General features: G+C 53.2%; 6 protein-coding genes across 6 annotated transcripts; 3 read left to right on the forward strand and 3 right to left on the reverse strand.

Moving 5' to 3' along the window:
• Positions 1 to 6,866: 6,866 nt before the first annotated feature.
• Positions 6,867 to 8,951, forward strand: BDP81DRAFT_473256 (short-chain dehydrogenase). The gene is made up of 3 exons (XM_060594649.1): positions 6,867 to 7,619; positions 7,737 to 7,988; positions 8,087 to 8,951. Exons 1-3 carry the CDS (start codon positions 7,270 to 7,272, stop codon positions 8,562 to 8,564), a joined length of 1,080 nt encoding a protein of 359 aa, XP_060442943.1. The 5' UTR covers positions 6,867 to 7,269; the 3' UTR covers positions 8,565 to 8,951.
• A 1,203-nt stretch (positions 8,952 to 10,154) lies between these two features.
• Positions 10,155 to 13,825, reverse strand: BDP81DRAFT_432634 (arid/bright DNA binding domain-containing protein). The gene is made up of 4 exons (XM_060590797.1): positions 13,587 to 13,825; positions 12,537 to 13,523; positions 10,634 to 12,480; positions 10,155 to 10,574 (listed from the first exon to the last, which is right to left on the reverse strand). Exons 2-4 carry the CDS (start codon positions 13,498 to 13,500, stop codon positions 10,521 to 10,523), a joined length of 2,865 nt encoding a protein of 954 aa, XP_060442944.1. The 5' UTR covers positions 13,501 to 13,523; positions 13,587 to 13,825; the 3' UTR covers positions 10,155 to 10,520.
• A 938-nt stretch (positions 13,826 to 14,763) lies between these two features.
• On the forward strand, positions 14,764 to 16,671 carry BDP81DRAFT_57617 (uncharacterized protein). Its single transcript, XM_060596007.1, has 2 exons — positions 14,764 to 14,790; positions 14,838 to 16,671. Exon 2 carries the CDS (start codon positions 14,931 to 14,933, stop codon positions 16,455 to 16,457), a length of 1,527 nt encoding a protein of 508 aa, XP_060442945.1. The 5' UTR covers positions 14,764 to 14,790; positions 14,838 to 14,930; the 3' UTR covers positions 16,458 to 16,671.
• A 757-nt stretch (positions 16,672 to 17,428) lies between these two features.
• BDP81DRAFT_493615 (uncharacterized protein) lies at positions 17,429 to 18,887 on the reverse strand (the record flags this gene model as incomplete). The annotated part of the gene is made up of 2 exons (XM_060595359.1): positions 18,456 to 18,887; positions 17,429 to 18,424 (listed from the first exon to the last, which is right to left on the reverse strand). Exons 1-2 carry the CDS (start codon positions 18,673 to 18,675, stop codon positions 17,430 to 17,432), a joined length of 1,215 nt encoding a protein of 404 aa, XP_060442946.1. The 5' UTR covers positions 18,676 to 18,887.
• A 720-nt stretch (positions 18,888 to 19,607) lies between these two features.
• BDP81DRAFT_408164 (HECT-domain-containing protein) lies at positions 19,608 to 24,076 on the reverse strand. Its single transcript, XM_060589039.1, has 3 exons — positions 23,595 to 24,076; positions 21,296 to 23,529; positions 19,608 to 21,238 (listed from the first exon to the last, which is right to left on the reverse strand). The coding sequence occupies exons 1-3, from the start codon at positions 23,813 to 23,815 to the stop codon at positions 19,770 to 19,772; spliced, it is 3,924 nt and encodes a 1,307-aa protein (XP_060442947.1). The 5' UTR covers positions 23,816 to 24,076; the 3' UTR covers positions 19,608 to 19,769.
• A 1,311-nt stretch (positions 24,077 to 25,387) lies between these two features.
• Positions 25,388 to 27,590, forward strand: BDP81DRAFT_353118 (zinc finger protein Yan). The gene is made up of 2 exons (XM_060586239.1): positions 25,388 to 25,768; positions 25,884 to 27,590. Exons 1-2 carry the CDS (start codon positions 25,623 to 25,625, stop codon positions 27,421 to 27,423), a joined length of 1,686 nt encoding a protein of 561 aa, XP_060442948.1. The 5' UTR covers positions 25,388 to 25,622; the 3' UTR covers positions 27,424 to 27,590.
• The last annotated feature ends 23 nt before the right edge of the window (positions 27,591 to 27,613 follow it).

A 27,613-nucleotide genomic window follows, 5' to 3' on the forward strand; every position in this document is an offset into this window, starting at 1 on the left:
AAATGACCAAACCTCACAGAGATGCTGGCGGTGAAGTTGCGGAAACCTGCGACGGGAATGGAATGGGATGCTCCCCCCACGGAAGCGCGCCCAGAGTGGACATGGTAATATCCCCAGTCGTTAATAGGTGGAGACGGGGAACCCCCGAGTTCGTGCAGGCTTCGAGAAGGTCTTCTTCCGTCGTGTGATTGTTTCGAAGGTTTTTTTTTCGTCTTAATGTAAGTATAGCAGGGATGGGCGTCGGCAAGTCACCGTCGGTGTGGGGGGTGGGCGTGGGATGTGACTGGAAAACTTCATCGTCTTCTGTTAAGCGCACCTCTAGATTTCCGTCGGTCTGGACGGGCACTGACGACTTCTAGATCCGTACGTTCCATCTGATATGACGACGATTTATGGGCCTTTCCTGATCTGATTTCGGAAATTGTGTATATACCTCTGGAACATGAGGTCAGAAAGCAGTCAGTCAGACGACTGGCGAAAAGCGTTTCTTGGCTAGGAATTCAATAGGAAGCGTTGCCCTGGACTAAAAAGGAACCATTCAATTGATGGGAAGGGTAAATTCGGGGCGCGGCGGTGGCCGAGGGGTCAATCAGCACACTCGATGGACATAACCGAGATCTTTTTGGAGCATTCACTCGTGGACTTAATGCTCTAGTCTGCTGGCTGCTGTTCGAATAACTTAGGACTGCTCATCATCGGTCGTTCGAGGCTTTCGCGGAGTTGCCAGTTTGGAATCCAATTGATATTGAGATAGCGACGCGTCTCATAATCGAAGTGCTAGCACAAAGAGATGCCAGCTCGACCATGTAGTAGAGTGACGAGAATGGTTGACTATGATTGAAGGTGTGACTTGCGGTGAGGTATATCGAGACCATCTGTATGAATCGCCATGCCATCATTGTCTGTTTCGTAGCGAAATGGGTGTAGTGGTGGTCAACCGGTGAAGGTAGGTTGCAGAGTTGCATGGCAATGGTAGCCTGCCTGTCAGGCGAATGTAACAACAGGTGTAAATACCAATAACGGCTCTACATGCTCCTCTGAATGCCTTGTCACTTGTCATGCTAGTTTGGGTCGATCGGAGCTTTTATGCGGAAGAGGTGTCATCTGAATCCCTGCAGGAACAGAGAGACTTTGCGGCAGAGCTGCGTGCGTGCTCGTGCTTGCAAGGCCATCCCGCTGTGATGGACCTCTTTGAATGTAAGGAGACGCCCGGATCGTGTCTTGGGAATAACAGACACAACGTGCTTATCCAAGAAGTCAACGGTGCTTGACGAGTCCAAGGTAGTCGACGGTTCATGCGTGACGCCCTGCATCATGAAGTGGCGCGTGGTAAGTCTGTTAAATTTGGGATACGGCGAACGGGCTTCTTTTGATAGACATGCCCCGTTTGTCGACTCCTGTGTATTCGTACCCGACGTGCCAGACCGTTTCCTTCGGAATGCGCTTCCTGGATTATGCGTATTTGAATGTCTTGAAGCTGTAGGTACCTTACTCGTAGCATAGGAGGCTAGGAGCCGCAAAATCGGACTGGGGCAGGGTGGCGAGCCAAGGCCGTGGCGGTCTGCTTTGGTCTTGATGGTGGATTCTCAATCATGTCAAACTTGCTGCTCGTTACTTTCGAAGGGCCGTGAATCTCGAAGCGTAACAAACTTGATCGAAGTTAGAGAAGAAGACGGGAGGAAACCCAGAGTGAGTGGTCTGTGCTGCCACCCCATGTTTTCGGCAGACGTTGGTTAAGGTTTTTGGCCTGGGCGCACGTCTAAAATGGACCATTGCCATTTCGGGATGGAATGGAGCTTTTTGGGGCGGCATCGTGAAAAAAGTGGCCAGCTGGCTGGCGGTTGCGGATCGTGAAAAGCTGCGAGTCCACACTTGAGCTCCAGACTCCCGTCGGGACTCCAGGCGCTTGGCCCTTGGGGAAGGGACGACCCGTGTTACTGCCGGCATGATCGTCGCGCCCCGTTTCCAGTCAATTCCAGGTGGTACGGATACTCGTCAACACGACTAAATCCCTTTTGATCCATTTGAAAAGACGAGACGGAAATCAAGACACACTTCTGAGGCGGGGGAAACGAGGGAATAGAAAGTCAAAAGGGGAGATCTGGAAAAACATATCAGCGCGACAAGTACTTTCCATCTTTCGACTTTTACGTGGCTTCCTTCCTCAACATGATCCGCCAAGGTGCTCATTAGGTAACTACCTTAAGGCGTTGCTTCCTTTTTGACAACCCCCACGGCTCCTTTTCAACTCGTATTAATGCATCACCTCACTGCACTGGCAGGCGATGTCCACCGTCCCCGTCACGGTCCCGTCCGTTGCGCTCCCCCGTGCCTCCTTTTTCTTAGCTTTCAGTCTTCGGGAAAAGAAAGTTACAGCTACCGTACCTGTTGCATGTCTGCACTTGCCCTCCTCGCTCTCGAGTAGGTAGGTAGGTACCCAGGGATGCTTCGACCGAGCCGACCTCCGGATGCTCAACTCCTTGAAAATCTTGTCCCGTCATCTGACCAACTTTTTTTTTTTGAGACACCCCAGTCACAGCATGCCACTTCGAGAGCTTAGCTCCTTCCCCGGGATCCTCTCTAATATGCCTGGCAGAGACATGGTAATTACCAGAAGAGGGATTCGGCGAGGCGCAGCTAACTCCTTTTCCCCCAAACATTCCCATGACGAGGACCTCCCCTTTTTCGTTCATCACTAGTCTACCGGTACTCTAGGCTGTCTGTCCCTCCCGCCTTGCCGGGACGGCACAGGAACAGGACCCGCGCCGCTCGGTCTTAATATGCCAGCTAGAGCTTTACTGCCCCTGTAAGTAACTCAGCATGGTACGCCAACACGCCCTTAGCAGCAGCTCCATGACAGCAAACCACCTCAGATTGCCAATGACCTAGGAGAGTTGCCAGGCACGATTCAAGTCACACGAGGCATCTTCATATCAATACAGTACTTACATACGCACACCGTTTTACGGCGCAACGTCCATTGCCCACGGCCATCTTGGCACGCTTGAGGAGAACTTACGGAGAATGAAGTAAGAATAGGAAATCCAATCTCAGCCCCCACAACCGCTCCAGTCTACCACGAAACAGGTGGGTAGGATATCGTCCGAGACTGGGATTTAGGGACCTTCTGCTGTCAACCCTTGTTACCGGCGCAGGCCGACAACGCTGAGACGGCTGTAGCCCCCAGGGAGAATGGAGCACCAACACCAAATTTAGACCAACAGCGCAGCATCTGCCACCCGACAGGCTCAAGGCAATAATGGTTCTTGACGGAGACGGGACGTTATCCGGCGCACAGACAAGCCTTTCGACGCATACTCTAGGCCGGCCTGGAAGCTCTTGGGGACCAACGTGCCAGAATGCCAGAGCTTCCCCGTCAGCCTGCCGGGGCACAAGCGGAACACGACAGTGAGGGCACTATTCGAGAATGCCAATTTAGGGGAAGACTAACAGAGCTACCCCTGCCTCAGAAACCCCAGCAATACCGGATACTTCTCTGTCCCACGTTTTTTGTTGTGTGGATGAGACGCGCTGTTTGGTTTGGAGAGGATTACGTTGGAGTCGAAACCGTGATGCGGATTGTCAGTCTTGCCAGTCCACAATGATACGGATATGCTGTCAACTCAAACATGGACAAGCAGCTGGGGCTCTCGCCAGGCTCAATATTTGGCTCTTTAACGGCAATTCGACGCCTCGCACCTTCGCTGCTGTGTAAGCCTTAGAGGCCGGCCATCGATATCTGCAGGTCAAATTTGCGACAAACTTGCAACGCTTGCCATTATCTTTTCATGCCCTGGGCAGTGACAATCTAGTTCGTTTGCCAGCTCTCAAAACTCTAAACGGGGCAGAGAAACGATTGACACTTGGCAGGCAGGCCAAAGACGACGGAAAATGAGATTGCATACGCATCCCCAGGTTCCCCAGGTGCTATGTTGTGGTCAATTTCTTTCGGTTCAGCTGACCAACAGCCATTCCGTAGTCTTGCGTCGCTAGCTTTGCCGACGGCCCAGGTATTCAGAGACACGCTCATCAAAACCCCAGAAGCCTTTGTGAGGAGCTAGATCGGAGACGAAAGCATCTAAGACCTTTGCAAGCTTGCATCGCATCTCAGACACGCGCTCATGAGACTACGGAGTACAGGCTTTGGGGTCGAGCCAGCTGTCGTTCCTGCATGACACTGCACCGCTCGCGCGTTTTTCATTCGAGTCGCGAAGCAAGTCATTGTGGCGCTTCTGAACGACGAGCCTCTACGAGTACCTACTCCGTATGGCGAACAATAAAAGCCAACCGGCTGAAGCACCTCGGCCCGCACCGAAGTTGCGATCCGGCACAGAGCCTCAATCATTGGTGAAGACTATGCTGGCCTGAGCTCTTCGACGGAATCGAGCTGAACGACGAGGCGTCTGATCAATTCGACAGCGGCAACGCAACGTCATGCTCTTCGAAATGTACTCCGCAGGCAAGATGCGGCGCAATCGTCTCCCCCAGCCCAGAGATGTTATTCCAGGAACGATCTGGAGCGACTCAACCCCCCGAGATCATTGTCTGCATCATAGCGTCAATTCATTCCCGCAGGCTAGTCAGAAAAGAGGGCTTAGGACAAGCAAAGCAGTGATCGACACGCGAATATTTGCCACCTAAGCCGTTGCATAGCTTTCGCGCCGTTGGTACCGTTGTGAGGAGCGAAGATCGAGAGTTTGTCAGGCTGGAGCAATCCTGAATCGTCACACCTGCTGAATCAACTCAGACCCATAAGAAATAGGGGTCCCGCAAAGTCCGTCATTGCCAGTGGAGTTGCAACTAAAAGTGGCCGTTGTGGACCCTTCTGACAGTTGACTATGACTATGATGCAAAAGGATGGGACCCTCAAGCCTGCAGAGTTGATGACTGAAGCTAACATATGTTTGGAGACTCATAGACTGAAAGAATGGATGGAAGCCTCATCGATCTTTGGATACGGGGATACAATTCTGCAAGAAACAGAATCCGACGCCAGTCCAGCTAGACCTAGAGGCAAGGTTTGGGAACGAATTCTCCTATGGGGAGGCAAGACGAACAGAACGATTTCCAACACTGTCGGCCCAGTCGGAGAGTTCCTGTCAGCAAGCAAGGCCCCAGTACGATTGCTGCAACGCAACATCTCGTTGTTCTCAGTCTTCCAAGACCGTGGCTCATGAAATGACGCCTTAGACGCAGTTCCCGTCGTCCATAAGCATGCGGCATGCACTTCTGATGACGTTGGTTTCCTATCCTTATCTCCAGTACACCCAATGAGCAATGTCAAATCGACTTAGACTCAAGCTCTGGTTTTTTTTCTTACTTTTCTGCGTTACGTTGATCGTAGTTGCGATAGCAGCGACGACTTTCATCCCATCTAGTCCCATCTGACTGGCAAGGTGCAGCCGGATGCGTTGTCACCGTGGCCCGGCATTCATGCAGTAGGTTGAGAATCTGATTGTCAAGACTCAGGGACCATGAACTCACGGGCTCGACAGACTCAACCGATTTTGGGCCTTCGTCTCGTCTGCCCTTTTGAGTTGTGGCAGCGGATGTGAGGCGGCGGACGTGTAGCGGGTCAAACAAGCAGCGGTGACGTATTTGCACCTTTTCAAACGCTACAGTCGATATCCAGGATCTCAACTTGGCCCCATTTTACGGTAGGGTGGATTCGCATGGGGGTCTTTTACGCTAAGACATCCCGGATGGCTTGACGGACAGGAAGCCGGGCAAGGTGCAGGACGGAGTAGCCGCCACCCACCAGGCCTGCAAGCTGCACTCCACACCTCGTTGCTAGCGTCGTCAATCCTAGCTTCCACACCAACCTACAACTTTGCTCCCAGATTTGGGATGCTGAACCCAAAGGCAGAAGTGCCGCCGTTCAGTGCGAAGTACTTCGTACGGCCAGATTGCCAAACAAACGCCTTGCTAGGGTCACCATGGGGGCCGCTTTCACCTACTACGTACAGAACGCTGAGAGGTGTCCTGAAAACTGACACGCTCTTGAAAACTGGCCGCGAGGGTACACCTCAGGTATCCCGTACGCTAGATGAGGACTCTTTCATCGCCCTGCCATTTCTATCGCAACGCAGTCAGTATACGGATCAGTATACGGACACAGAATGGCAAAGTACTTATTCATATCAGCACTGTCTCGAATGCTTCGAAACTTCTCCTGCCAAGGTGACGCTCGCTGGGTCTGTAGCGTTCGGATTCATCCCGCGAGCTGCCCACGCAAGGCCGATCCAGGTCCTTGCCGCTTCATGGCCGCCCAAGCGCGTGGTGTGAGGTGTTCTCTCCATCTTGTTACCCCCAATCCCGAGCGAGAGAACCCCCGTGGCCACCACCCCTGTAATGCAGCATCTGCAGTCTCTGAACAGAGTAGAAGCCGCAGTCATGTTGGAAGTGGGTGTGCCCAGATCACCCAATTGCCCGTCTCGCCCAGCTAGCATCGCCATCCCGACCGGCCGAAACAATGCCATTCACCGCGTCGACACCCACATGAGCTCCAGTGTCCGCTGTTCACCACCAGGAATTTCTCGTGGGTGATTAGATAGTTATTTGTTTTATTTATTTATTTTAAACTGGGACCCCTGGCGCGCACTAGAACGGTTCCGCAATCGCCGCACGCCACGCTCGGAATCTCCACGTCCATCACTTGCAACACTAGGAAGGTACGAAGCTACCTTGGCGACGGTACCGATACGGACAGCTTCCTTCACTTCAGCTCAGCATAAGGTAAGGTAGCGTTTAAGGTGAGGCACGCACAAGAGACCACCTTGTATCCCTACTCCGTACCTCATCTCGACCCAACCCTTCGTCTGCCTCATATCATCCTGCGTCGGCGAACACAAGGTACCTCCACTTCAGCTACCTTTTCTTACGCTACGGATACCGTACTTGCGTACCTATCTTCCTAAGCTTACCTCACCTCGACCGTCTCGACTGTCGGTCCCTTCCTTCCTTACCTTAGCTTACACGGGCCACACTTTCCCTTCCCCCCTTTGGACCTACCTATATCAACTTGGACACCTACTTCCTTCCACCTGCTTGCTCGCCCAACTTTTTTTTTCCTCCCACCCACATTCGCATTCCATCATTGTTTTTCTTCCCATCAAGCTCGACTTCTGCGAATCTCTGCGACTCTCCTCCATCTTCGCACCTTCATCACCGGTCAAGATCTTTTACGCGTTGACCAATTCTTTCCCTCATAACCTACCACAATCAATTCTACCTCGTATCCTACTCATCACCACCCGACCGATCGCAAGAATGGCCGCCGCTCGCTCTGCCTTCCGTCTCACCACCCGCTTCGCTCCTCGCGTCGCCATTCGCAGCCAGGCTGCCCGCCCCTTCTCTGTCTCTGCTCGCGCCTTCAAGAGCGATGTTGTCAGCGAGAAGGAGGTTCCTGTCTCTGTCTACGCTCCCGATGCCAAGGGCACTGGTCAATCCGATCACTTCTCCATCCCCGTCCGCGAGCACGACTCTCGCCCTCCCACCGAGTCCCCCGTCCCCGGCCCTGAGAACGACGATGTCGTCCCCCTCACCCGTAAGACCTTCGACTCTATGCCTCCCATGATGCAGAGGCTCTCTGTCATGGGTAAGACCATTGTGGTCACAGGGTACGTTTTCCCCCTTCAATTGATACCAATGGCGAGAATCACTGCTCCAATTGATCATTCTGCCCTCGAAATAAAAAGCAATAAAAAAAAACATCACGACTAACTTTAGATTCACAGTGGTGCCCGTGGTCTGGGCAACTACATGGCTCGTGCCTGCGCTGAGGCCGGTGCCAAGGCCCTGGTCATCTTCGATGCCAACCAGGAGTTGGGTGACGAGGCTGCTGCTGAGCTGCACCAGAAGACTGGCTTGCCCGTCACCTTCTTTAAGGTGGATGTCCGTGACGGCGCTGCCATTAACGCTGCAGTCGACTCGGTGGTTGAGCTCTACGGCGCTCCTGATGTTCTGGTCAACTCTGCCGGTATCGCTGAGTACGTCATAATCCCCATAGTGCAGCGTGCACAAAACGCACAGCAGTATCCGCCCCTTGTCACTTAGCGAGACCCACTAACACTCCATCTTTGAACAGCTCCAACATCAAGGCCGAGACTTACGACCCCGCCATGTTCCGCCGTCTTATCGACATCAACCTGACTGGTTCCTTCCTCATGTCCCAGGCTGTTGGCCGCGCCATGATGAAGGCTGGCAAGCCTGGCTCCATCATCCTGGTCGCCTCCATGTCTGGCAGCATTGTCAACTACCCCCAGGAGCAGTCCTGCTACAACGCCTCCAAGGCCGGTGTCATCCAGTTCGGCAAGTCCCTTGCTGCTGAGTGGGCCAAGTACAACATTCGCGTCAACTGCATCTCCCCTGGCTACATGGACACTGCCCTCAACCGTGTCCCTGCCCTTGACGCCCAGAAGAAGATCTGGAAGTCCATGACTCCCCAGGACCGCCTTGGTGCTGTCGACGACCTCAACGGTCTCTGCGTCTTCCTGGCTTCCGATGCCTCCAGCTTCATGACTGGATCCAACGTCATCATTGACGGTGGTTACACTTGCTACTAAGCCCGTGCATCAAGTATGGCCATTCCCCGAGCTTTGCTTTGTTGCATTGCCCTGGGGCAGGTCAGCATGTACCTGGCGAGTATTGAGCTTGCAGGCTGCGTCCCGTCATGCAGCTACGATCAAGAGCATCGCTGACCCACGCAGACGGTATGTTTGCCATGGGCAAATGTGATACCGGTGGAACCAGCATCATCGCTCCGACATGGTCGCCTACACTACGGCGACTTCGTGCCGATTTCTTACTGTCAATGCTTTATTTTTCCTTTTGCAGACCCGACAAAAGTCTTCCGGGACTATACCCCCCAGTGGTCCAAGGGTCACACAGCACCCATTCAGTTCATTGACTTTCGACTGTCAGCCATCATTTCTCTCTCTCTCTCTCTCTCTCTCTCTCGCAAGTGTTTGTTCTCAAGCAAGCAAGGTAGTTTCAGGAGTCAACAGGAACAAACCAAAAAGATTTGGGGATTTGGACTAGAGGTTCCTTTTTTTCAATGGTTTTGGGTCTTGCCCCCCCTCGGTGGCTTTGGGCAAACCAGACTTTGCAAAAGAGAGGAAGGATAGAGCGGGACGGACAGGAAGATGGATTTTGGGAATTGGACTCTGGGATTCCCCGGTAGACAGGACAGATCAGACAAAGAAGTTTCGCAGGATAGAATCCAAAGAGAAAAGACACGTCTTTTGTGTTACGTCACTTTTATTTTGGTGTTTCTCCTCTTCGAGCCCTCGTGGAATGCAACGTGACGGTGACCTTTGTGTGAACCTGAGTGACTTTGTGGGGTATGGAGGAGTGAGGCTGTCTTTCTTACATTCCAGACTGGTTTATGCTGGTGACATTATAGGTGACACTTGATCTCGAGGCTTTGTGTAATGGTTGCAGTCGCACGGATTGAAATCCCCTCTTAGAAAAAGGTGTCCCATGACTTGATGCCAATAATGGAATTTTGTCGTCACAGATTGCCTTACATAAGGTAGCTACAGCTTCAGCTTTGACTCGGAAGAAAAAGGGTGGGTGGAAGGGACGGGAGAGATCTTCGGCCCGAGCCCATGCCCGCACCAAAGGAAACAAGCTTCGAATGCGAGTTGGCAGGAACATAACTGTACCGGCGATCATCGTGGAAACTTGACGACGATCGTGGGCTTCACTTCAGGGGGTGGATGCTCCAGGGGTTGGAGCTAGGTACACTATAACTACAACTACCTCACCTGGGGTCAAGGGGGCGGGGGGAGAAGGGTAAAATGCCGACGGGAGAGGAAACCAGCCTTATCGTGAGGTGGGTTGAATTTGAGTTGCCCCGTCTCCACAGCGGGAAGAAAAGCACAGGTTGCGTTGAATGATGGTGTGCTTGTCGGCTCCACCTCACGATACCTCCGAATCCCAGGTCCTAGGGGGCAGTATCGTGGCGCTAAAAAAAAAACCGAGGGGGGGGGGGAGGGGGGCAACCTGTCAGAATCCACACTCTCCCGTCCGGATTCAACTCCGAATGAGAACCGTGCATTTTAGGCTGATCCATGTCGAGAACATCTACTTCTTCTCTACGGAGCAAAAGATGTCTCTGGCAAGAAGGAGAATAGCGACACTTTCCACAATGTGTTGGCAACGGTGTTTCTCTCATCGCAATTGATTATATTCTACAGCTGGGGGTTGGAAAACAAAGTCGTCATCCTGCTTGCTAATTCTCATGGCCGTCCTCCTCAACGCCTGGGTATTCGCCATCCCAATAAAAAAGTACAGTTTTTATCACATCTTCTCCCACCGTCGTGTAATCGCTCTATAGTCTGAGCCACGATGTCGCTTACTGCAATTCCCCTTGAGAATTTACGGCCTCATGTGCTCACTGTCGTGTGCCAAGCCAAATGAGCCTCGCCAGACCGGACCTAGAACATCTGCTAGGTCAGGTCTCTGCAACGGGACACTATGCATGACGCATCTCAAGTAGGCAGGCTACTGGAATGCGTCTACAAATCTCTTTCAGACTCGGCAAATTCGATGAGGGAGAAAACGTGAGACCGCTATGGAAATCCCGTGTCAGTAGCCACAATGGTAGTCAGGAGTAGGGCAAAAAACTTACCAGAACCTTATTCTCGGTCATAATCTCGTAGAGGCGGGGAAGAACGTTGCGGAACAGGCGCTCGTTCCAGCCACCAGCCTCACCTCCAAGCTCATGCTGCTTGAGCAGATCCTCTTGGGCACTTGTTTTAACCACATTGCGGGCAATGTTGCGAAGAATCAGCACCGCGCTGAGAGGAATACCGGCTGCTTGAGGAGGAGCTGCGGGGTTCTGCTCATCAGGAGCTGTGGCCGTCTCTTCGAAGTGAACCACAAGACTGTCACTAGGCTGAGGTCCCGCATGCGCCTTCTTCTCATTGATGGCGATGCCGTTGAAGCTCTGGCAGCAATGGGTTTGAAGATGGTGGCCCATGAGGGCGAGCTTCATCTTTGTAGGCTTCTTGTACTTGGTACAATCGGCCCACTGGCATTTGAGCTCTTCCTCCTTGTTGTCGAAACCACCCTTGTCGTTCCGAACCCACTTGAGATGGGTAGAGACGACATGCTTCCACATGGTCTCCTTGGTTCCGAAGAAGTGGCCGCACTTTTCGTTGGGCCGACCAGAAGCAGCGTCCCACAGACAGCGGACAAAGACCTGGCCGTCCAGGCCCACAGGCCGGAGTCGACACTGGATTCCGCGGATAATGAACTTCTGCTGGACCTGGCCGGGATTTCCAGTGCCAGCCCAGACTTCAGCCTTGGAGCTCTTATACGCCGCACAGCTGTTTCTGATGAAGTCCGCTGGAGTGATGAGAGGCTGGTCAATGGCCTGGAGCGCCGCCTTGAAGGCAGTTTGGTACGCCTGCCAAGCTGTGATTTGGGTGACGAAGGATTCATTAACTTCCTCGAAGAAGCACTTGACCCATTGGTTGCATCGTTCAGGCTCCTCTAGCTTCAACAGATCCTGTAACAGGTCTTCGGGCATAGCGGCCGGGTCGCTGCTGATGAGCGGTTTCACTGCAGGCTTCAGAACCTCTTCGACCTGGTATCGCCTAGCATTGTGCGAGAGGAGACGGACAAGATGATAAATCAGGTGCTCGCAGTTAAGAGACTTAACCAGATTATCAACGTTGCCGACAACTGCAGTGTACTGGTAGAGGAAGTCGAGGCAGGCATCTTTGAGCTCGTCGTCGTTGAGAAGCATGAGCTCGCTAATCTTGGTCAAAATGGCTGTAGGGACCTTGTCCAACCTGTTGGTAGCTTCGAGGTTCATCGAGATACGCCCAAGAGCGCGGAGAGCCGTGAGAATGATACCCCGATCGTCAGAGCCCTTCAGTTGCTTCATGAGAACTTTGTAGAGAGGGTCGCGAGAATCAATCTCCAAGTAGGGTGTCAACGCCTCTGCAATGTCCAACATTTGATGCTTCAGCTCAATCAACCACTCATGTTTGGGGAGGCTCAAGACAATGCAGATCAAGTCTTTGATCGGTAGAAAGTCAGCCAAATGCGAAGCATTTTCGCGGAGCTGTGACATGTTCCTTAAAGTCAAAGCAGCCTCATTGACGAGGACCATCTGATCAGATAGGTGCTCGGGCACAATGAGTTCGTTAACTTCCTTTGGCTCCAACATGTCGATACGTTCCAGGATATCCTCGGTTCCTTCGTTGCCATCGAGGGTATCGAAATTGTCGGCGGCATTCTGCGAAACCCAGGAGATCTTCCACTTGACGTCATAGAAAATGCTGCCAATCTCTAGAACCTTTTCGACGAGACCTTCGCTGAGGCCGGGGAAACCTTCGAACTTGAATTTGTCGTGACGTTCATAACTGATCTTAACCAAGTGGTAAAGCGCGAATTGTTGCTCTTCAAAGATGGCAGAGCGCAGTGCCATCAGACAGCGAATATAGATATTGGGTCCTTCGAATCCAACTAAAAGCGAGTTAGCGGCTTGATACACGTAGACGAGAGAACAGGGCTATCTTTACCCCCAGGATAGGGTCCACTGCGGCGAGGAGGCTCTAGGAGGGAGCGCGCCACTTGTCGGCGGCGAGCGAACTCGGCCGGATTGTTGCTTGGTGTATCGACAGGGCGTATGGAGAGAACATGCTGCTGGTTCGGTGGCTGGAGCGAGCGCGGAAGGTATGATTCAACGGATGCTGACGTGTTTTCTGGGTTGGGCGGATTGTAGCTGCTGCTAGGTCCCCGCGGCGGAGCTCTTGGCTGATGAGGAAGAGGCACAGGAGTGTGCTGAACTTGTTGCGGGGTTCCATGATGACTGCCCGAATGGCCGCCTGGGGTAGGAGTGTTGAGGTGACTCGGCTGTTGACCAGAGACGTGGCGAGTCGGCCTAGCGGGGCCCGTATCGGGTTGAAAGATGACCCTCTGGGGCGGTGCTTCACGCAAACCACGAGAAGCTCTCACGCTAGATGTCGGCGCCGCATCTGGAGTCGGGCGCTCTCGTGTAGGGGTGCCATCGTCGCCGGAAGCCGCGGCAGAGTCAGCAGCGGTGCCACTGTCGCGCTTAGCACCGCGGAAGTTCTCTCTGGTTCGAGACAAGAGACCACCGCCCTTAGCAGAGACATCTTCCAAAATGTCCTTTGGGGGAGGTTCCTTGCCGTGGAAGAACTTGATCTCGTAGGCAGCAAGGTTTTTGTAGTACTTCTCCTTCAGCGAGAAGGCAGTTGAGGCAACGTTGGACGAGTGAATGCCGAGCTGCTCCGCCATCCGGCGCCAGGCCAACTTCTCATCAGACACCTTATCATAGCCACCGTTCGCACAGATGTGGGTGAAAGTCTTGTAGAGATCGAGGTATACCGGTCCGACCTTAGGCTCAGCCTCTAGAGCAGTGCCCCGCTCCTGGTGGTAGGCCTTCAGCTTGGCCATAAATTCCTCGTACTCGGGGGTTCGGCTGATAGCATGAAGCTCGACCTCAGCTTCTTTGGGCGCCATGATGGGTCGATCGATCGAGCAGGCTGTTGTCCTCTTGTTAGTAGACGCGCAAATGGAATTGTACGTTCTGAGCGAGGCAAACTGACCGGCAGCCTGCGAGTAAAGCTGGATTTACTTGTTCGAGACCGTAGCCCGCTGTGAGGCTCGCAGACGAGCTTCGGGTCCTTCCACAGGGCAAAGGTTGTTGGAAAAGGTTGCGCGAGGTGTTGCGACAAGAACTGTCTGATTCTTTGTGTTGTTGAACGCGTTGTCGACACCCAATGGAATAGGGTGGGGATGAAGAGTGCTCTTGCGCAAGTTCTGGGCCCTCTGCGATCGGTAGTGATGCGCCGGGAGAACCAACCAACCGTGTTTTGCCTTTACGCGACGTTGAAAAAACCCCTGCTACCTCTGGGCTTATCTTCACGTGACTCTGATCTCTATCGGATGGTCCCTGCGCCAAGGGCACCACTCAAATCCAAAATTGGTCTAGATCCACATGAGCTGCACCTTCCATCTGCACCTCGGGCATGGGTGGAAAGAGGCCGAACCCCTGCCCGGACTGTCACTTGCCTACCAGCCTACCCAGTTCTCCAAAAATCGAGGTACCTTCCAGTTTCATTCACTACTCAACCTCATCTCTTGAGGCCTGCGATTGCCTCCAGTTCATTCTCCAAACCTCACATGCCGTGGGAATATTTGTTCATCATTGCTTTGCTCTACCCGATCCTTCGATACGTGTCTAAGAACCCTATCGCTAGATCGACATGCTATACACCCATGCCTCCTTTTACTAACTCCACAGTTCGTTGTCGTCGATGACCTGACCGGCCTCGTTTTCTCGGGCTACAGACATACTTGAAGGTTCTTCTTTTGCAACGTATTACAATTACTGGCGCGAATCCGTGTATTGTCGAACATGCCGCCCAAGGGACAGAAGCTACAGAACTGGACGTTCACGTTGGTCCACGCGACAGTCTCTGAGAGACGCCGCCATGAGAAAGACTGGTTGTGCACAACAAATGTCGAAAATGCCGTCCTTAACTTGAAACAGGAGAAACTTCTCGCAGATGCTATGGGATCCCGGGGAAATGCCAACAGGGAGCCAAACCATGTTCTCATCGTGCCGAGACAAGGTGCGCAGGCTGTAAGTCGCCTCATATTCTGAACAGGATAAGCGTATTGACAGAATGTAGCTCAAGCTCGGACTTGGCAGTCGGGATGGAGCTATTCCAAGAGACGCCGAGTACATGCTGGGCTACTGCCCCGGAACTAACATCCTGGTCATTAGAGAGAGCCTCCGCATTGTAGGTTCGCATTCTTTGCCCGTACCGAGGATGACTACTAACCATGTATAGGTCGATCAACAGATTCGTCTGAGATTCAAAAGCCAGAGTGATACAGACCAAATACTAGGTCTTTTTCAAAGTCTTGGCTTCCAGGCCAGGCCAATGCAATCATCTCGACGTCAGCCAACTCCACTGCAACAATTTCGGTCATCTTCGGTTGCAGGTGACTTCCATACTTCTACCACGACCCAGCCTTACTCCTCTAGGCATAATGCAAGTTTGATGCGGCAGGACTCCCAACATCGGTTGATCTCCCCTCTGGGAACTCAAATTGTTCCGGAAGGAAGCCACTCAATACCTCGAGCCAGTAGTGTAGCTGCGCAGACATACCGGCCTTTAACGTCCGTCAGTCAACGCGCAGGATCTGTTCACCAGTCCTCACATGGATTTGCGACATCTCACACCTTCAACCGATCTCGCACTGCATTCACAGAGATCCCGAATGAATACGTATCGCATACAGCCTCGCCGAATACAGAGTTCATGTCCGCGGCCCCTACGCCTTCAACAGTTTCCCGCCAGCGGCCATCGATGCGCTCACCGCCAGCCCTGCAGGACGTCCGCAACTGGAACCTCAGTCCATCAGCCGATGAAGTCGCGTTCACCAAGTACGACGAACAAACAACGAGGCCTAGTTCTAGGGCCCATATTCAAGATATGCTTCCTCCCCGCCGTCAGCTTCCGTTCTCTGTCGGAAGTGGGACAGAGAAAAAGATTACTAAAGGCACCACGCACCCCGGGACTCCAGAGCTCAACCAAGACTCCCGGGGTGTGAGCAAAGAGGGACCACTCCTCAGACCTCGTACATCAGATAATGAACCTACTGAAGGCCCAGGATCGGCGGAGCGAGGCAAAGGAGCGCAAATGACCAGGACCAACTTCGACAAGAGAAAAGACGCCGATGTGATCGACAATACATCTTACAAGAAGCAAAAGTGTTCTTCCCAGACGACATTGATTAACAAATCACCGATCCCGCTGCCAACTATTTCGTCTGCTCATTTCCAACGCAGAGCGCTATCACGGACTTCAAGCCTTGTCATCGGGCAAGAGCAACGGCCATCGCCAGAAAGTATTGAGATTGGCGGTATCAACCACGGGATAAAGGATGCGGTTGCTTCTGCGTCGCTGAACACAATGGAATCCGCAGAGATTGATATTGTAAGACGTGCCCAAGGTACGATTAACAGAGGGTCATTTAGTGCGGATTCGCGTCCGACAATGTCGGTGGAAGGATGTGACCAGGTCCCGTCAACCCGTGTCATGATACCAGTACAGCGCGCAGAAGCAGTCAAAGAAAGCGTTGACATGCCGCGGCAGGGGTTGACAAATATGGGCCATGGCACACAAACCGAGCCTGTTCCCTCTGGTTCCTCTGGAAAGGAGGAAGAACTCTTCATCGCAAGGTTCAAATTGGTGTGGGACATCAGAAATCTACACCAAACATCTTTCCATCGTTTGCTCGACCCTTTCAAGCCAAAGCACCGCATAGACGAAAAGAGAGTCTTGGAGGAGTTGGAGCAGAGTGCTATTGATCTCTGCCAGGTCGCGATTGACCGCTACGGTCCTGAAGTGGGCGATATACCATATGAGAAGCTCCTGAAAGCTATCATGGTTCCGGGATATTGAGCGAATGTGATGTTTTACGAGAAAAGATTACGCCTCGGGGCGCGACTGATTTGACTTGACAGGGAGGATTCTGAACGGGTTGCAATAATGGCATATGATGAAGATGTTACGAAGGGAGGCCAGGTAGTTTTATCACGTCATGGTGCGATTCAGTTAATGAGAGAATGAGAATTGCGGTCCTATGCTACAATAGAATCGATGATCTGCCTCTTCACGAAGATCTGCATACCACCATGGAGCCATTTACCTCACGATGAACTCTCATCCAGGTTCGCGACAGTACTCAATGCGCAGCAATATCCCTCCTTCTCCGCCTCCTCCAATACAGTGGGTCAGTGAGAGTGATTTCTAGCTCGACAGTACCCAGCACATCGCGATTTCTCTTCTTCTTCGCGTCCTACAATCTAAGCTAGTGCTCTAGACTCTCGCAATAGCTGCATTCGGTGGCTATTGGTGTTGTGTTTTGTATGTGTGTATGTGAGTGTGTGGTCGAGGGAGTGATGAAGAATAGTGATGAAGGATGGTGGGAGTTATTGGTTGACACCAGCTCTTGAATCCTCGCTGCCTTGATCTCTTTCATGTAGACACCATCATATGCCAAATCGCTTCCATTGCCGCCCGGAATCCATTTTATGGAAGATGTCTTTGATCAGACGAGACACCGCCTATGGGTCTCAACGGATCGGCAATAAGCGTGTCTAGAAAGTGGACCTTTCTTTTCTACCTTGCGACATGACGAGCATCATTGATTATGTGGTGGTGCTTAATTCCGACGACTACCTGGACAAAGTCACCTAACTCTGTGACTACTATCCGGGCAACGGGCCCCACAAGAGTGAATCGAAGCGCCGTTATTTCCATTCGAGGCCGTTTCAAGCAGCCAGGAATCTCTGAAGGGGGTAGTGTGTGTATGTGTTTTTGTGTTGGGGGTGGGGGGTGGGGGAGGGGGGGGAGAGCGATGATGCGTATCATTCACTTGTAATCCTTCTCATCCTTGGCCAAGCTGATTACCACGATGGGTATCTCTCCATCGTACTCTCCATCGTACTCGATGTCCGAGTAGTCGAACTCGAGATACCTCACCAGTTCGGGCACCCCGTTATCCCAGTTGGTGGCCGTGTATCCTGAAAGCACCTCTGGTTCGGACCAGCCAGGGGAGGCAGGAGGCGAGGACCACCTAAGTTCGCTCGGGCTATCCCAACCGAACATGGGGCCGTTGTTATCGCCGTCGTTCGCGAGGGCGATATAGTCGGTCATATCGACCTCTACGTCCTCGCTGTAATCGGCCATAATGATACCGTTGTCTTCGATATAATCAGGCATCAAGATATCGTCATCGTCTTCACTAACATCGGCCACGTCTGCCATAACGACGTCGTCATCTCCGTCGTATTCAGCCATGACGATATCGCCGTCCCCAGAGTTGCCAAGGGGAGACGAGTCGGTCATGACGATATCATCGTCTTCAGAGTCGTAGTCGCTGTCGAACTCACTGTCGGAATTGTCCCCGCTGTCGTAGAGAACGAACTTGTCATCCGGGAAGCCAAGGAAGAAGCCAAGGCCGGAGTCGCTCTCACTATCGCTGCCCTCGCTGCCCTCACCGACGACGACGGGCTCCTCGCCGCCCGAGGAGTACCCGCTGTCCGACCGCCTGGAACTCCAGGAGCGGGACCTGGCGTACTTAGCCTTCGGCCCAGGCGAGGAACGGGGCCCGCTCCAGAGGCCGACGTCAGACTCTTGCTTGTAGCGCAGCGAGTCTGTGTCGGGGCAGATGGCGTACTCCTCTGAACTGTCATCGCCCAGGGGGTATTCGTCGTTGATGACGTCCTTGCTAGAAGTGGAGGGGGGGGGGAGAGGGAGGGAAGAGTAGGATGTTATTGCCGCGCTTTGAGGTGGCAATGAAGTACAAGACTGGAGTCTGGCGTTCTGGGCAGGAAGGGGCGTCGACGCCGATTCTGGTGCTCCAGCTGCGAGATCTACGGTGCTTGGCCTTGGGACCTGGGGAGGAGACTGGGCCGTTTGTGAGGTCGAGGTTCCAGTCCCGGCGGCGCTTTGCGATGCGTTGGTGGAGGGTCATGATTGATTCTGACGCTCCTGGGGAAGTACTGGCGGCGGTAGTGGTGGCGGTAGTGGTGGCGGTCGCCATGGTGGTAGTCTTGAGAGTAGAGTTGATGATGTTGATAGCGGACTTGTTGCTGACGTTACGAATTGACTCCATTATAAACTCTTGATTCTTTGATCTGAGGGTAGAGTGGAGAGTGTTGTTGCTGTCAGGTCTTGTGTAAGTGGGTTGTGTGTGAGTAGGATATAGCAAGTTAGGTGTAGCAAGGCCTCAAGGCTGGTGTATGTATGTGGGAACTGAACAGTATGGGTATGTAAGTGGTATGTGAGTGGGATGCAGGATGGAAAGGATGTCAGGAATGATGGGAGAGAAGTTGCCTCTAAATAGGTGTTCCATCAGATATCCAGGTACGAGATGATCTGGTGAGATGCTCCAGGTACCGGGGAATCAGGGAGGTTTGGCGTCAACGGAGATAGGTCCCCGGCACGGCTTAAGTGAGGGAGTTATCGTGAGTTTTGGTCCATAGAGGTTGTTGGTCCATCAGAGCTCGCACTTTCCACGGTTCCAGCGAGGATAGTTCAGAGAAAAAGAAAAGAAAAGTCCCCCTCCCCAACCTGGAAGCAACTGGCGTGTATGACAAGGGCGACGGGACATTTTTTCGCGAACCGGGGAGGCTGCCAACCATTCGGAGATGGATTGGCGGATCACCTTACGGAGATATGTTTATGGGTAGTAAGGTTCCTCTGGGCTTGATAAAAGACTGCGGAACCGGGCTCAGAAACTACAGACAAGAATGTGGTGGAGGCAGGGTTCTCACAGCTGTTTAGACGTGGTCAACTAAACGGAGAAACCCCCGACCTTGTCTGGAGATAGTATTCTTCACTGTGTCATGGCCGCTGGGTTGATGCGGATAGCGGCCGGCATTCACCTACAGTGTAGCTTTGCTGGATCACCCAACTCGATGCCTCCGCTTACACAGGTGTGTAAGTCGAGGGGGAGATCAAGGGGGTCTTGAATGGGATCTCGTATCCAACCACGAGAAATCACAAAAATAGAGTCACTATAGCGCAGTGAACAGCAGAATAATTAGAGACGCAGAACCTCATTTCTCTTCTTCCCAATGCAAGTAAGTAGTGAGCGCCAAGGATATCAAGACCCGACGAAAGCTCCTGTCTCTTCCATGCCCAGTCACTTTTTTGTTCCGCTAATTTTAACATACAACTAACTCCTCGCCCCCAAAAAGTAGTCGCTCAAGCAAACCCAAAGCCTTGCGCGTTCTCCAATGCCATGGAAAGCCTCTCTCTCAGTACATCTTTATCTTTGTACTCTGGCAGCAAAAGCGTACCGTAACATGTGTACGCGGTGGGCAAATGTCCACCCTCGCCTTCCTCTTCGCCGTTCCTTTGAACGACGAATTGCATATTCTTCATGCCGCCAACGGGCACACGGTCCGATGCGGTGACGAACTCCAGCAGCCGTCTCTTCATCTTCTCGTCATAGCGCTTAACGATGGACCAAAAGTCTCGGACGCCGCGGTGGGTCGCGTCCCAGCCGACGTATCTGGTGTATCTTCGCAGTTCAGAAATGTCAATCTCCTGGACGCCCTCTACGAGTGATTGGAGAAGTGGTGGAGTCAGAATACCGAGTGCCTTGGGATGTAAGCAAGCTCGGAATCCACGCTCAAAGGCTTCGTACTGCGGGCGAACGGAAACGTCTGTCAGGTACTTGATGTAATCGCTGACGTACGCATTCCTGTTCTCGTTGGTGACGAGCGGAGCATCCTCGGGATTCCCATCCACAAGCGACGTCTTAGCAGTCGCCTCGAACTGTGGCCAGCTGCTAGCCTTTCCATCCATCTCCCGGGAAATGGGCTGCCCAAACATGGACACGGAGAATTCGTATGTGCGTGCGAAGACGTCTTCGACAAGACCCTGTTTCTCGTCCCACTCAAGTAATGTTGTCAGTCCCATTGCCAGGTCCGGCCATCCGTCGGCGATATGGTGCAACTCATCCACAGGCTCGCCTAGGAGCTTGCGGTAAAGCGCTTTGGGGAATGTGATGGGAAGCGTCAGGCCATTGTAGACAGCCAATGACACCAACAGGCCAAGGATCTCAAACTTCCAGGCTGGTACGACGGAGCCGGGGACGAACCAGGTCATGCGGGTCCGGTCATCGACCGTGAAAGCGCCATAATCGGGGTTGAGGCATTCAGCAACAGCAAGTCGGAAGAACTCCTGCTGAACTCCGCCCGAATCGAATCCCTCTTCGCCGGCGTCCTCGCCAAGATGAATCTTGAGCGGTCTATGCAGTTCTCTAGCTTCTCGCCGCCAAAGTTGATCGAAAGCATCCCTAATGACGTTCTTACGACTAATCTCAAGGATCAGATACTTTGAGGAGGCTGTTTTAAGAAGGTCCTGTAGAACAAGCTTGTGGTGGGGATTGGTGATGAGGCCTCCGGGAGCAACAATCGCTTTCATACGTGTTTGGAGCGAGCTCGATTCCTCATAGCTTCGGCTCATCTTCGAGAAGTTGATGGATCGGAAATACGACACCAAGGTAGATGGTTCAAAGATGAAGGGAAAGTCCAATAGGTGCTTCTTCTGTCTCGAGGAGGTATGGGTGAGCCAGGCGACAGGCATATTGATCGAGTCCAACCTCTCAGCGAAATAATCCACGCGGAATTGAATGTCTCCAAGAAGCAAGTCTTGTCGTTTCTCGTCTGATACGGCGGTCAGCTACAAGACAGTTCCCAAGCGCAATGATATGAACGACTTACACATAGCAGCAATCAGTGACAGCGCTCCACCGAAGGAGCTGTCGTATGAGATTTCCGGCTGGCCATCCCATTGTTGAAGCATCACCGTCTTGGCCCAGTCTAGAAGTAGTGTAGAAACCCTCGATTCGTGGCCCGCTCGCTCGAGCTGTCCCACCCCAGGAGTGGAAGATGAGTACGAGTTAAGTAGGTCGAGTTGGGACAGAAGCGGCCGAAGGGCGTCAAATTCCTCCTTGTTGTCCTCGATGTCGTCATCTTGCGCAGCCATGTCTGCAAAACACTTACGGGCGGATATGGCGGCGAACAAACGCCTCGCCAGCCTGAGTGCCAGGTCGTTCGAGAAGGCATCCTCATAGAGAAGACAGAGCCAAGCTGGCTGCCGCGCGAGAGCACCGCTTCCAGCGAGCGTTAGTCCATTAGAACGGATCCGTGACATGTCGAACAGAATTCTGGAGTCTGTAATCAACGGGGCCGCGGCCACTAACGCGTGGAGGCATATCGACAGCAACTGGCCTGCCTCGACATTGGCAAGAGATCGGTCGGTTCGGCGGAACACTCTGGTAGCGGGGGAGCGAAGGGATTGCAGTGACTTGGGTGCTCTAAATAGGCTTCCAGCGGCCATCCACAAACTGTGAAATACTAGGCTCGGAGCCACTCGAGTGAGCCTCAACATGCAGTACCATATTGTGTGAGAATCAAGCAATTCATCGTCCTTGACGAAGGATGCGACTAAACTGACGGGATCGCTCAAGATATTAAACAGGCTTTGCTCAATAAAAAGCTTCCACTGTCTCCGCAGTCTCTTTGGATAGGTAGCTCGGGAACTATGTTTTCTCTGCATTCTGGAAGCGCGGTCCTTGAGTGTGGTGTACGTGCTGGTAATCCTGGGCGGGTCAAGAAGGTGAGACTCTGATGTGCCGTCGTCCTGGAGAATGTCGCACACAAGATCAACTACCTCGACGTTGAGTACTGTCAAGGATTGTGGGAGCAAGCTGTCGGCAATCGATATTTCTAGCGGGTCTTGACTCTGTTTGGGATTCTCTGCAGGATGTGCAATCCGCAAAGGTTGAGCTTCTGGGGCTGGCTCATGAGAAGCAGGATTCTCTGCTGGCTGCGGAGGTTTACTATTGACGTGATTCGTACTGGGTATCGAGTCCGGTTCTTGAACAATCGTGATGGCGTGGTTTTGAGGCGGTACGTTATCGAAAAATGATGGTGTTGAGGGGATTTCTGGAATGGCGTAGGGGTTGACGTGAGACGTTTTTGGTGGCCGCAGTGGTTTCTCATGTACTCCTCCATTCAACCTTGGGGAGGACAGGCCGGACGTGACGTCTTCGGGCAACGAAGATGTCGGGTATGGCTCGATGGAGAGTTTCCTACTGGGCTTCGAGTTTGCCCGCACCCTAGTGCTTGAACTCCTCTTAGGTTTGTTAGGCCGTGGGCTGGGCATCGTCGCACTCGAATTGTGCAGTCCCTGCGACCCCTGAGCGAGGACGGTATCCGGTCCCGGGTCCGTGAGTTCGCCCAGATCTTTCCTATCTGCATGCGTCATGGGAGGTGTTTGCTGCATAGGGGTCGACAGGCCTGATGGGTTGCGGAACATTTGCGCTTCTTCTTTGGAGGGACTTTGTGTCGCCTCTGCCTCCAACGCAGCGACCTTTTGGGACATAGCATCCAGGCCAGCTGGAGTGAGCCATTCCAACATCTTGAAGGCGACGGTCCCAAATACATTGGCTGCGAAAGAACGGTAATCCTTATTGACGGGTCGTTCGGCAACCTTGAATGGAGGGTGTGCAGTGCCTGTTGCTGCATCAAAGAGCGAGCGTTCGTGCGTGGAGGATGTTGCTCGACGACCGATTTCCTCGGTACCCTGGGTAGCCCTCGGGGAACTGCCATTTTCGCCATGTATCCTGGGCCCCGAACCTGACTTCCGCCTTCTACCGTCCCCCGATGTACCAGATCGCTTCGAAAAGGGATCGCTGAATGTTGGAGGCGCGGGGTTGGAGGAAAATATGAGGGAGCTCAGGGCGGCCGGTGTTTCTTTCGAAGGGTTGAGGTAGGGACAGAGCCCAGTCTCTGGATTATCCTGGCTGGCCAGGTACACTGCCAAGGTCCTTGCGCTTGTGATGTTGTATCTGCGTATTGGCGCTTTGCCTGCGAGGCGCTTGCGACAGGAGAAGCAGGTCGAGGTTGTACATGACTTGGAGTCGCATCCATACCGTAGCTGTAGGACATATCTGATCAGGGGGCTCATTAGCATGGAGGACTCGCAACGGAGGTTGGATGACTATTGAATACGCACGTTTCCACGAGAATCTGGAAGTTGTGCCGGCGGCTGGCGCGGTGGATGGCATAGACGCGCTTCGGGTTCTCGATGATCTGAACCATGTCCTTCAGTTCGGCCGGCGCATCAGAGGGCAGGCGCGCGAGAGGCGCATCTTCCCATAGGCCGGCTAGGAGGTCAGCATCGAGGCTGGCTTCGGTCTGAGGGCCCTTCTCAGAGCGGCGAACGTCTCGAGTCATGTCATCCGGATCGCGAGAGTTCTGGGGTATCTGAGGTGGAAGCTGGAAGAGGTAGCTAGCGGCGTGGAAGACGACGAATTGCGCGCGGCAGGGAGCGGCTAGCGAGAAGAGGAGTCGAACAGAATAAGAGGGAACGCAGAGGCGGCTTCGTTGTCGTTGACGTCTAATGGTACACGGATATTACAACCAGTAGGTAGTGAACAGCTGGAGCAAGTAGAATTATGTTGGCGATGGAAGAACAGTCTTCACCCGATGACGGGCAGCGGGTATGGAAAGTAGGTAGGTGGATTAAGGTAGCTCGGTGACCCGGTCGTCAGTGTTGGAGGAGAGACTGGGCACCGTATGGCCACGCCACGAGGCTCGGCGATGACACGGTGCGATTCGATGAAAACAGGACACGGCTTCCGGGGTCCTTCTGGAAGAGTGGATACGAGAAGCACGGGAGCAGGCAATCAGAACATGGAGGATTCCGCAGAGGGTCCCAATTTAGCATGCGAAATTCCCACTGGCAGGCTACGGCACGTAGATGCGCACGTTGGGATCAAAGGACGAACCAGGGCAGGGTAGGTACTCTGGGAGTCTGGAGTCTGCACCTACCTTACGAATACAGATGCCTCGTGGTGTTTCTGACATCAGCCGCCAGGTTGCCGTCTTCAAAGTTCAAACGCCCTATTCCAGTCTCGGCAAGGTCGGCGGTTTCTGCCTCCGACTTTCTTTCCTTTTTTTCTGGACCTAGCAGAGGTGCCCGCGCCGCCGTCGCCGCCCGGTCGACCCGCTCGAACCCCTCCATCGTTGTTCATGACGGGCCGATGTTGTGCAGGCAGCGCGCAACGGTGAATTAGTCATTCGTGTTTCCAAACTCCGTACTCCGTACAGTAACTTATTTTCCTTGAGTGTGGCGACGGGGGTTCTTTCAGTAGTAGTGTGGGTATGATGCAAGTATTTGTCTGTTTCTTGGGTATCTTAGTCAAAGATGTGTATTTGCTGTCTAGATCATGTCCCAGCATCCTTACTTATTGGGCTTCAAGTTTGCTGTTATTCATCAAGATGCCCAAATCGAGGCTTGCGGTGAGGCGCAAGCCCAAGCACCTATAGATCTCTGCGATGATGTAGAGAAAGATAGATACGTTCTATTAAGGTAGGTAGGTACCTGCTTCCATCAAGTAGGTTTAACTCAAAAAGACGTGGGACGGCGACCTTATCCCCAAAACGGTGACAAGTAGACTTGCTGGTGATTGAGGTGACAGTTTACCCCCTTCCGATTCATGCTACCTGTCTCCTGTCATCTTCTATAATATGTCAGCCGGCAAGAAAGAACAAGACAGAAGCTAGAAAGAAAGAGTGAGGCTTGTCAGTCCAGCTTCTTTGCATGCCAGGTGCTTCGGGAAGGAGAGAATTAGTGTACAGGCCCCCACTTGACAGGGCAGCAACTGCCAGGAACGTGCTAAGGTAAGGGAAATCTCGAGGCGTCCCAGTGGTACAGGTTCTGAGGCACAGCCCAGCCCAAGGGCCCTAGACTGCAAGTGACGTGCCTATCACGTCCCTCCAAACCCCCGCCTAACCCACTAAAGCCCTTGCGAATTTTCCCTTTTAAATTCATTTTCCCCTCCATCCCGCCAGACTTTGACGCACTGCACACAGAGGGACTCCCATCTTTTGCCTCCTTCACTTCCCTTTCTTTTGCGCATCCTGCAAATTCATCTTGCGCGCAACGAAACTCCCTATTCCAAACAATCAAACGCCTACTCAACCAACCTCTGAGACAAAAACCAAGCAAAAATCACTACTTTCGCACACGACACTCACCATGGCGAGCGTCGATGTTGCCGCCCTCGGCGTTGTTCCTGCAAATGGAGGGGCAACGGCGGCTTCCCACCCCTACACCTGCAACACCTGCTCTGTTGCCTACCGAAACATCGATCTTCAACGAGGCCACATGAAGAGCGACTGGCAGTATGTTACTCTCATTTTACTCCTTCTTAGAGTCGTTCCCTCTGTTTTCTGGGCTCGACTTTTCGTCCTGTTTCCGCTGTGTTCCCGCTCAGACCAACTGACATCATCTACTCAGCCGATACAACCTCAAGCGAAGAGTCGCCTCCCTCCCTCCCATCGCCTCCGAGGTCTTCAACGAAAAGGTCCTCCAGGCTCGCGCTGTCCAGACCGCCGAGGCAGAGAAGGCCCTCTTCGAGCGCTCCTGCGACGCCTGCCAGAAGTCGTACTCGAGCGAGAACGCCTACCAGAACCACTTGACGAGCCAGAAGCACAAGGTCCGTGTCGCTGCTATTGCTAGACGCAAGGGTGGTGTCGCCGATGATGTCAGCTCCGTCATGAGCTCCACCTTCTCCCTCGGTGAGCCCATCGCCGTCGACAAGGAAAGCGAGTTGGATTCCGAGGCCGAGGAGGAATTCACTCAGGTCGTCGAGGGTCTCAAGAAGGCCAACATCCACGAGTCCCACGACGAGCGCCCCTCGCCCGTCAAGCGCCCCTCCAACCCTCATCTCTCTGCTCAGGGCCAGCGTGACGATGTTTCCATGAACCGCGATTCCGAATCTGCAACCCCCGTGCAGTCCTCCAAGCCAGAGATCGCCTGGACCATCAAGTCCTGCCTCTTCTGCAACTACGAGTCGCCTAGCGTTTCGCTCAACGCCAACCACATGGAGCGATTCCACGACATGTTCATCCCCGAGAAGCAGTACCTTGTTGACCTGGATGGCTTGCTTCAGCATCTTCAGGAGCGCGTTCACGATGGTCACCAGTGCCTGTACTGCTTCAAGACCAAGAAGACGGCATTTGCTGTGCAGACTCACATGCGTGACAAGGGTCACTGCAAGATTCCCTACGATACGGAGGAGGTTCAGCTGGACATTGGTGACTTCTACGACTTCCGAAGCACCTACTCTGATGGCGAGGAGTCAGACGAGGAGGAGGAGGAGGAGGCCGATGAGAATGGTGGAGCCAAGTTGGGTCTGAAGCGCCCGACCAAGTTGGTTGGAGAGGACGGCGAGGAGGTTGAGGAGGGTGGAGATGATGGCTGGGAGACGGACAGCTCGGCCTCTTCACTGGACTCGGATGAGTTGACGGCCTTCACTGCGGACGGCAAGTATGAACAGTTCGAGCGCCTCGACAAGCACCCTCACCACTCTACCAACGATCCGCGTGCCCGCCACCAGGCCGATGGCTGGCACTCCCACGCTCACAAACACACTCGTGCTGTCTTCTATGACGAGTACGAGCTGCACTTGCCCTCCGGCAAGGCGGTTGGTCACCGCTCTCACAACCGATACTTCAGACAGAACCTGCACAACTACCCCACCGAGGAGGAGCGCGCCGAGCGTCTGGCCATCGAGGCTGGTTCTGGCGATGAGATGGATGTTGATGGTAGAGAGGTCGCCACCAACGGCGACCGCAAGACTCGCAACCGTGCCGTCGCTCGTAGAGACGCTGCAGGTATGGCTGGTGCGACTGACAAGCAGAAGCGCGTTGTCAGAGAGGAAGAGATCAGAGGCCGGAGCAACGCCACCCGTCACCAGAAGCGCTACGACTACAAGGTCGGCGAGAAGCTGAACAACCAGAAGACTTTCTACTACCGCTACCAGGCCGGTGGTTGATCAACTCGCCAATGGTTTCTGGATGAACAAGGCGTTGGACGGATTGATTTTTTTTTTTTTTGCTCAATTACATCGAACCTTCAAAGGAATAGGCATGCATGACGAAGCTTTGATGACCCATGCATAGGGAAGGTAGAACCAAAATAGAGGCTATTACTGCCATAAAATCACTGTGACTGTGAAGTGAGGT

This window comes from Colletotrichum phormii, assembly GCF_030913505.1.
Source record: "Colletotrichum phormii strain CBS 102054 chromosome Unknown BDP81scaffold_15, whole genome shotgun sequence".
NCBI lineage: Eukaryota > Fungi > Ascomycota > Sordariomycetes > Glomerellales > Glomerellaceae > Colletotrichum > Colletotrichum phormii.